This window comes from Carassius auratus, unplaced genomic scaffold (genome assembly GCF_003368295.1).
Source record: "Carassius auratus strain Wakin unplaced genomic scaffold, ASM336829v1 scaf_tig00022143, whole genome shotgun sequence".
NCBI classification, from domain to species: domain Eukaryota; kingdom Metazoa; phylum Chordata; class Actinopteri; order Cypriniformes; family Cyprinidae; genus Carassius; species Carassius auratus.
In genome coordinates, this window is record NW_020525167.1 from 27,045 (window position 1) to 37,040 (window position 9,996).

General features: G+C 38.9%; 1 protein-coding gene across 5 annotated transcripts; it reads left to right on the top strand.

Annotated features, from left to right (window-relative positions):
• On the top strand, positions 1-3,768 carry LOC113077300 (zinc finger protein 93-like). Of its 5 annotated transcripts, none has more exons than XM_026249720.1 (3): positions 1-171; positions 1,541-1,779; positions 2,111-3,768. In XM_026249720.1, exon 3 carries the CDS (start codon positions 2,305-2,307, stop codon positions 3,250-3,252), a length of 948 nt encoding a protein of 315 aa, XP_026105505.1. In that variant the 5' UTR covers positions 1-171; positions 1,541-1,779; positions 2,111-2,304; the 3' UTR covers positions 3,253-3,768. The 5 variants fall into 5 exon arrangements, with proteins under 5 accessions (XP_026105505.1, XP_026105507.1, XP_026105506.1 ...); XM_026249722.1 differs by having other exon boundaries at positions 1,546-1,779; XM_026249721.1 differs by having other exon boundaries at positions 1,558-1,779.
• The last annotated feature ends 6,228 nt before the right edge of the window (positions 3,769-9,996 follow it).

Here is a 9,996-nt window from a genome sequence, read left to right on the forward strand (position 1 = left end):
GCTTTGTATGCAGAGAAGAGGTTAATTTCCGCAGAAGAAGCGATCTCTCGAGAGAAAGAAAGATGTATGACTAAAGTGTGGTCACTAAGCTAAGTTTAAGAGAGATAAGATAAACAGAAAGAAGAAGAAAAAGACTGAAACTAATTCCTCTCTCGGTACTGAGCCAACGAGGTATGTTTTGTATGTTGTATTTGTCAAAATAGTTTTATCTGTCAGATTTCTTTCTTTAAGCTAATTATTGTTTGTTCTGTGCTTTTAGAGAAAATCTTACTGTGATTAATTGTTGATGTGAAATAAAGCCAATAGTTTAAGATTTTTTTTTTTTTTAAGTTGGTACATAAATTATTAATTCATTGACTCATTCAACACAAAACTTGTACCGAAAAAAGACTAATCACCGGTAATTGCCGACGGTTTTAGAGGACAGTATAAATCCCGGAGAGGCGAGCAGTTCACAGTATTTCACACATTTACACAAACATCAAACACTTTACAGCTTGTTTAAGCGACGTTTTACAGACTCGTTTCTGTTTTGTTTTCATCGGGATCATTTAACGTTACTGCTGTAGCAGCATGTGAGGAAAAAATTAATTCATTCAGAGCTGAATGATTTCGACTGCTTGTGTGCTTTGTTTTGATGTTTGTAGTTGATCTGTTAGTGAATGCCCAGTCATAATAATAAAAATAAATAAATAAATATTTATCTGTGAAGGGTACTGGTGGGAATCGATCTCAAGTAGCCTATTGCTGCTACCATTTTCATTTTTACCTTTTTTTTCTCCGCTGACATCTAGATTATTTTTACTTGTCAAAATTGAAATAGGTCTGCATTGCAACTGTATTTCCAAACACATTTTGTTCCTGTAATGAGTAATGAACGTTTTTCACATTTTGAAGATTTGAAATTTCAAATCTATTCATAAATGGGAATATATGAAGTTTGACACAGGAAGCATTAAATATTGCTTTGAAAAATGTTATGATCATTGTCAGTTTATGTACAGAAAAATCAAGTTTAGGATTACCATGGTCATGTTAGGCTATGGTGTTGTAAGATAGTTTTTAGTTTCATTAGTGTTTGTTTGTTATTGTCAGTAATTTATCAATAATTTATTTATTTTGTCAATGTCATATTTTGATAAATAACAGTACTTCAGTAAAGCAGTTTTATATGCTTTTATATCCTCAAATCTGGTCCCAACAGCAAACACTGAGAATAAAGAGAGATGATCTGAATGTCTTGTTGAATGGGTGTTGATAGAGGCTCATCAATATTAACAGAGCTGCTGAAAAGACTCTTTATTTCATGTAAATAGTTCTGGTTTTCAGCTCATTTATTATGCTGATGCCTCAGATCTCCTGTAAATTGCCACTTAAAGCTCATTTCCCTGGTGTCAACAAGAAACTTTTTTGTGTTTTGTTTTTCAGCTGTTTTTCTTACCATTATTTATGTTTATATATATATAACATTGTGTTGTAAAACCGATCTTGGTAAGGTGTTTTTTTTTTCATCTTCTCTCATGCTGCAATTTACCTTCAGTGAAGCTCCTCCCACAGGAATCACATCATCAGTGAAGCTCCTCCCACAGGAATCACATCATCAGTGAAGCTCCTCCCACAGTAGTTCACCAATAAATGCTGGAACATCTCATCAGTTCAGAAGAGAAGAAGAGCTGAAATCTGTCAAGTCTGAGTTTATTGAAGAGGACAGAGAGAAGATGAGAGATCAAGAAGCCTCAACCCTCAGAATCAAACACACTGAAGATACTGAAAAAACAGGTTGGTGATTATTATTGATTTCTCATTCATCCGTGATTCTGAAAAACTCGATTAAATCAGATTTAGTTAAATGGTTGATTCACAGTTTAATTTTGCAGCCATTTTAACCACATTTTTATTTCTATACAGTTTGCTTTTTATACATCAAAAGTAAACACAGTTGATCTAGTAAGTAATGACTTAAGCAAAATCTGATTAGCTAGTTACTAATTTATTTCCCATAAATTATAGCAGTTATTCATAGTGATAGAGATTATTTTTCTTACAGTAACTTTGGTAACAGGGTTGATGAAAAGTTCCTGAAAACTAACCATTTTTACTTTTATTTAAGAGCTGATCGAAGAGAACCAGGAGAGTGAAGAATTGAGTGAAGTTGAGGAGAAAAATCATGTCAAAACCAGAGAAAAATTTCTGAGTTGCCCTCAAACCAAACAGAAAGATTAAAAGAAAAGAAGAGCCAAGAAATCTTTCACCTGCACTCAGTGTCCAAAGAGTTTCACAAGCAAATCTTATCTTGATATTCACATGAGAGTTCACACTAGAGAGAGACCATACACATGTGATCAGTGCGGCAAGAGTTTCTCTCAAAAAAAATACCTTCCATTGCACATGAACATCCACACTGGAGAGAAACCGTACACGTGTGATCAGTGCGGGAAGTGTTTCACACAATCAACAAACCTTAATAGTCACATGAAGATCCACACAAGAGAGAAACCGTACACTTGTGATCAATGTGGGAAGAGTTTCACACAATCAACAAACCTTAAGAGACACATGAAGATCCACACAAGAGAGAAACTGTACTCATGTAATCAGTGCGGGCAAACATTTTTGTGGGCTTCAAACCTGAAAAGACACCTGAGAGTTCATACACAGGAGAAGCCATATTCGTGTGATTTGTGTGGAAAGAGTTTTACATTGCTACAAAGTTTGAAACAACATCAGAAACTTCATACTGGTGTGAAAGAGTACATGTGCTTTGAGTGTGAAAAGACTTTTATTTCAGCGGCCAATTTAAAACAGCATGAGATGATTCACACTGGAGAGAAACCTTACAAGTGTTCACACTGTGACAAGAGATTCAATCAGTCTTCATACCTGAAAAAACATGAGAGGATCCACACTGGAGAGAAACCTTACAAGTGTTCACACTGTGACAAGAGATTCAGTCGGTCAGGAGACCTGAAAACACATGAGATGATTCACACTGGAGAGAAACCTTACAAGTGTTCACACTGTGACAAGAGATTCACTCAGTCTTCATACCTGAAAATACATGAGAGGATCCACACTGGAGAGAAACCTTACAAGTGTTCACACTGTGACAAGAGATTCAATCGGTCTTCATACCTGAAAATACACGAGAGGATCCACACTGGAGAGAAACCGTATCACTGCACTGCATGTGGGAAGTGTTTCAATGATTCATCTGCTCTACACAGTCATACAAAAAACATTCACAGTAAGTAGATAATCTTCAGATCCAGCACTTTCAGATCTGATGCTGCAATAATGCTGCAAGCAATAAAATATCACCTGGATAAATCTGTCCTAACCAGACATTACAAGCAACATGACAGAAACAAGTTTTCACAGTTAATAAAGTTCATCTTCATCTTCAAAAGCAACAGATTCAACTGAGATTCAGATCAACTCAAAGATGGAGTTTCTACCCAAAGAACAATGTCGAAATGTTTTATTATTGTATATCATTTTGCTTCATGATATAAATGTTATACTTGTAATTTTATATGAGTTTCATGTTACCGTAATTCCTCAAATAAAAACCGGTAGTCAAATAAACGGCGGGCCTCTTATAGTGGCCGGGGGCGTGGTAACACGGACAAATTAAGGCCGGGGGGAAATTTGTGCAGCAGAGCCAGATAACGAACGTACACGCCCACTGCCGGAGCGTTTCTCGCTCTCGAGTCAAGAACCGGTTGCATCGGTTTTCGGATCACCAGTACACTGAACCGAGAAGCATTTCTGTCGGATGCGTCCGATTCGAGAACCGAGGAGCTGATGATACTGCGCATGCGTGATTCAGCGTGAAGCAGACCGACACACAGAGCGTCTGAACCAAACTGATTATTTTGGTGATTGATTCTGAACTGATTCTGTGCTAATGTTATGCCTTTCCACTGGAACGCTATCGCTTTTAATTTAAAACCGGTTATTTAAAACAATTACTTATCAAACAGATGGAATTAGAAATAAAGGTCTGCCTCTAATAAAAGCCTGCTTCAAATAAAATCCTGTTACCTTCTGCAGTTCAGGTAAATAAAGGCCCCGGCTTTTATTTGAGGAATTACGGTATATTCTATTGTCGAATGCATGTGTGTCACTTGTAGTTGCTTACTCTTGAAGGAAAGTAGAAGCTTTCTACAAACCGTTATGTACTGTTACGAAGGAGGCTGATGTAGTTGCTGTAACACTTTTAAGTGAGGTTTAGATACATTTTTTTTGTTTGTTCTTTGTTAAAACAAACAGTTATTGTTCTACTTATGATGTATTTTAGAATCACGGATACAATATATACTTTCATGTAGCTTTGCAACGGATCCTTCTTTGCTTCTCTTAAGTCGGGATGGGTAACATAACCCTCATTTCTATATGGTTCAAGTGATCTGAAACATGTTTTTTCATACATTTCTCAATAATTATGAAGTAGATATCACATTCAGAAGTATCAAGGGCAGTATGGCAGTGTTTGATTTCATTTCAACCTCAAAAACACACGTAAAAGACATGCAACGAGAACCTTAGACCTACGTTACAGTTCACGCTTCATCAAAAATGGAGATTCTATTGTTTTTTTCTCAATATTCAAACCCCTTTCATACTTTTCTTTTTCTCCGAAAATAGAATCAACGTTATCTTTTTAACCCTTGACATGAAAATCAATGGAGGTTTTTACTGTTTTTTTTTTCTTTCTTTTTTTTCATGATTTCATATGTGCATCACTATTTCAAAGTTAAATAGTCTAGATGGAAATAAGGGTCCACGCGCACCCCCCGGCTTTTTTATGCCACCTGATTTTTTAAATTCCTTAAAGTGTCTATTTTCATAATCTGCCAGGTGCCAAGCTGAAATAATGTCCCAAAGGGTTCTTTTTTAACCCTTTGCTGCACCCGACCGGAATCTGAAAAATCAAAAAGTGATGTAGAAAGTGGCATAACATTAGAAGTAAACAACATACAGAGACAAATTAACACATTTTCCCATACAATTCTGACCCCAGGAATTTAACGGAATGGTTATTTTTGACATTTGACAACATATTGACCTTATTTCTGGACAAAATAGCAAAAAATGGCCAAAGATGTGTAGAGGATCAACTATTTTTTTGTTTTCTCAAGCGCATAGGGTGATTTTTTTTTTTCACAACATAATATTTCTTTATCATTCAAATGTCTATTTTAAGATTAAATTGGGTACCAAGCTGAAATAATGTCCAAAATGCTTAATTTTTAACCCTTTGCACCAACCCGAAAAATCTAAATATGATATAAAGTGGTATAACTTTTTATGTAAACAACTAACAGAGACAAATGAACACATTTTTCAATACAATTCTGACCCCATACATTTTTATTTGTCATGTTTTATAACATCTTGACCATCTGTTGTCAAAAAGAGAGCATTTTTATTATGTTCAGCAGCCTGAAATAGGGTTTATTTTAACCTTTTACTTCACCTATCCTGAACCTGAACATATTTAAAATAGTTTTACTTTTGAAGTAAACAAAACAAACTAACAAATTAACAGCAAATTAACTTAAATTTTTAATAAATAAATAAATAACTACAGAAAAAAATCCAAAAAAGTCCAAAAAGTTGACTGAGCATAAACTGCAAGTTTTTTTTTTAATTTTGGGGCTTTGCAGTTGGCAGTTGGCAGTCGTCGGTTCGTACCCGCAGATCGCCATCTCCCACTGCTCTCTCTTTTGGAAAAATTTCAGTAAGTATTTGAAACTATAATTAAGATATACCTTTGTAGTCATAACTTAAAGTGATTTTTCAACAGTTTTTACTATAATCACAGGCTTTCGGAAATCAAATCTGTATTCTTGACTAGCAGTGTTGGTAGCTTAGTTGGTAGCTACTAGCTAAAGTTTTTTTTTCTTCTTTTTTTTCAGGCTCAATCAGGGGCGTCGCACCCGTGGGGGATGTGGGTGTTTTAACACCCACACTTTTCCCGGTGAGAGGGTTCAACACCCACACGTTTTCTGCAATTTTTCCGCAATTTTGCACAAACTACTACAGTCGCTCCTCCGTTTCTCTGGCCGCTCTGTGTCTGCGCTCGCTGCGGCTGCCTCCTCTCCCCCTTCCTCTCCCCCTCCCCCTCAAATGACAGTGGCTTTGAGTGTGACCGGTTGATGATTGGCTGTTCTGCCCTAAGTCCCGCCTCTCTTGGGGTGTTATCGGTCAGCTCGCGCTGAGGAGGCGGGAACTTATGGTTATGGTTATTTACATCTCCTTTTTCCAGGTACTTTGAGTGTTTATGCTTTCAAGGTTTTTAAATAAGCTTGATATGTGTTTGGGAAGATGTTCTGTTATCGTTTTGTTGACATGTCGAGTGTTTTCGGTATTATATTTCGTTTTTTAGACTAATGCTAATTGCTATTATTGGGATATTGTTCAGCTAGCTAAATTCGTTTGTAAATGTAACGTTATGTGGCATGCAATGTATAACATAACTGTGATGAAGCAGGGAACAGACGAGGAGGGGGGACAAACTGCCATTGTTAAGCAGTGTATTTATGGGTTCATTGATTATGATATTTTGAGCATTGTTTGTTGATTAGCTGAATACTTTTGTGGATACTTACCTGTTGTGTTTGATTGTAACGTTACCTGTTGTGTTGAGGAGAAAAAAGTGAGAAATCATGACATTGTTTACATACCTGTTGAAGAACTATGAAAGAAAAGTGTATATTATTTTAATGTTTAAAAACAGTAAATTGTTACATTATTTATAACACCAGAGAAAAAAGCTTTCTGTGGGCGTTTTGTTTTTCTCCCATTTTCTGATTTTTTTATTTATTTATTTTTTTAATGTAGGATTATTTTTTTCCCAGCCAAACGCTGCAAGCCAGAGAACTTTAAGCCCTGCATTTTGTCCCCCTCTGTCACTGTATTCATCATTTTTATTGTTTATAAACAAACCACATCCATCCCCCACACTTTTGAAAGGCTTGCTATGCCCCTGGGATCAATACATACATACTTACCAAGGGGAAAATTAAACATTGTAACACAGCTCAAGTGCTTCCAAAGAGGATTCGTTCCCTAACACATATTTTACATGTCTCAACTCTTTCTGAGTATGGTAATTTTACAACACTCAACACATTCAGGTGGGGAGGGCAAGCAAGAAGCTATCATATCTACACACTATATGAGATATGAGACTCTGTAAAGACGTCAGTTCACCATACCACATGAGGGATATTTATGAACAGGTTCCGTTGAAATTAGAGGACTTGTCTTTGGATACAATTGGCTATCACCAATACTGCTATAAAAGCTTTACAGGAAAAATCCAGACGAAGCGCTCAGGAGTGACAGCTCTATTTTATGACATTGGGCGGAACAATTTATACCCATACCCACGCTCAATTCAGTTAATTATTTCCAACTACGCCACAAGAATTTAATATAACCCCTAAGCTAAGGTACACACAGATCCTAATCACAGTTGGAGTCAGAGACATAGGTGATTGAAAACATATACAATTTATTAATTGTTAAAAAGACAGTCCTTTCGTGTAAAAGGTGTTGACCAGCAATCACTCTTCAATTTATTAAGTTCTAATGTTGGCTGCAGAGGATCCTGTGCATACCCAAGGGCAGTCTCAAGATAACACCTCTATGAAGAGCACCCCATTCAGTGCACACACTCCACGACTCATGTCAGAGAAGACCACGACTACAGTGAAGACCCTACCACCTAATTGGTCACGCATCTGCCCCCGGGTGCCCAGGCCCTGCCAACAAACAAAGAAAACAACATTAAAGAGCAGTGTTATGCAAAGCAAAATAAAAACAAAATAATGAAAATTGTCATGAATGCACCAGTATAATTCAAATCGCAAATGAAAAATGTAAATTTACTAATACAACAATTGAATTAAAAAAAACAGATGCAAAAGTACTCTTCTTTGAAAATACTAAACTAAAGAAAGTAAAGAAATAAACTAGAAAAAGGAACAACAAAAACTCAAACAAATCACGGAACAGAGTCATCGTTCACTGGACAGTTCACTTGAAATGATTCACTCGAACAGCTCACTTAGAACGGTTTACCCAAGACGATTCAATCAGCTGTTCACTCGAGACGACTCGCTCGTGACAGAACAGCACACCAAAAACTAAACAAAACAAACACAAAACAGAACAGCAGCTGATGAGGCCCAGCACGAATAAAGCCTCATGATGAAGCTCAGAGCAGATAATGCTCATTCAGAAAGTCGGTACGGACCTTAGCGCATGCCTAAAAACAAGAGTTCTTCTCAGTTGGCTTAAGCTCAAACAGTATACTTACAAAGCATGCTGTCTCAGAATCACTATCCCCAAACTATGCGGTAAATGGAGCCGAAAGTCTCTGATAAACTCGTTGGCATGAAGCACAGATAGATCGTACACTACGCATACAGATTACTCGCCTAATCAGAGCGAACCATAAACATAAACTACAAACCACCGTCGCACACAAATGTTTCTCTTACCCGTCTCAAGTGTCCATATTCAACTCCCCAAACAAGCACATAGACCCGCCAGCGGCTAAAACAGCTTCGGCAAGTTTTACAAGCAGCACATTTTACACTAACTCCAACAGAAAGTAACAGGGCGCATGGATGACGTAACAGCCCAGGATAACGACGCATGCCAAGGAACTGGTATCTCATGCTCTTATACACCCTGGACGCCTAGCCATTGACTAAACACTAAACGATGATGTAGGAGGGGTAATAACCCTTCCTGCTACAATCTTCCCCTCCTTTTTTTCGGGTTCCCCCACCACTGGTCCCCTGACCTGGTCACCTGACTCTCCTCTAACTGCACCCATCAAGGGGAGATCCAATGGCAACCCGTTCGTACCAGAATTGGCATGTGCCAGATGACCCGTCACTCGAGCAACACCAGGGGTCTCTGGCACAAGCACAACCAAGTCAACTTCATCTACCTCATCTACCTGCAGTTCTTCCTGATCTTCTACTCCAACTCCAGGTTGACCGTCCGGCCGGACCTCTTTCCGGCCACAAGCCTTCAATAACGAGCGGTGGACACGTCGGACCTTACTCAGATCCTCCACGGGTGCACACCTCCCACCTCAGGGGGACGAACTACTTGGAACAACACCGGGCTCCACAAGTCTGCAATCTTATGCCGTCCTTTAAACGAATGATCTCGTAAATAAACAAGCTGGCCCTCTGACAAAGATAAGTCACGAACAAGTGAGTCATGTCGTTCCTTTCTTCGACCCGCAGCCGCAGGCGTTCCGTTGCCCCCTGAAAGGCAACTCTTAACCGCTTTTGGTGTTCTACGACCCAACTCTGTACACTACCTGCCATTGGCTCTAACACATTACCCAGCAGAAAGTCCAAGGGCATCCTAGGTTCTTGACCGAACATCAAGTAATAAAGGGACTCTCCTGTCCCCTGGTGAGGGGTGGTGTTATAACAGAAGATTACTTGCGATAAACACGAGGCCCAGTCTCTCTTCCTAGGGCCGGGCAGGGTTCGCAACAGGGTATACAGAGTGTGATTGAAACGCTCACATTGGCCATTTCCGGCCGGATGGTACGGCGTCGTACGTGACTTCTTAATGTGATAAAGCTCACAGAGCTGACGAATCAGGGCCGATTCAAAATTACGACCTTGGTCGGAATGAACGCGGCCCGGGACCCCAAACTTAAAAAACCACTCCTCGACCAAAACCTGCGCCACCGTCTCGGCTCGCTGGTCACGGGTAGGTATCGCCATGGAGAACTTACTGAATCGTCGGTCATGACCAAAATATTCTCATGGCCTGACTGAGAAGGTTCAAGTACCGTGAAATCAATGGCCAGAACCTCGTTAGGTCTGGAAGCCAACAAATGGCCCATGTAGCCTCATGCCACTGGTTGACTCTCTTTAGCAAGCTGGCACCGTTCACACTCCTTACACCAGTGAGCAATATCCGCGGACATACCCGGCCAGTAACACCGAC

Bases quoted from the DNA above. Each gene is read 5' to 3' on its own strand.
- LOC113077300 (XM_026249720.1), top strand. From the start codon at position 2,305: ATGAGAGTTCACACTAGAGAGAGACCATACACATGTGATCAGTGCGGC.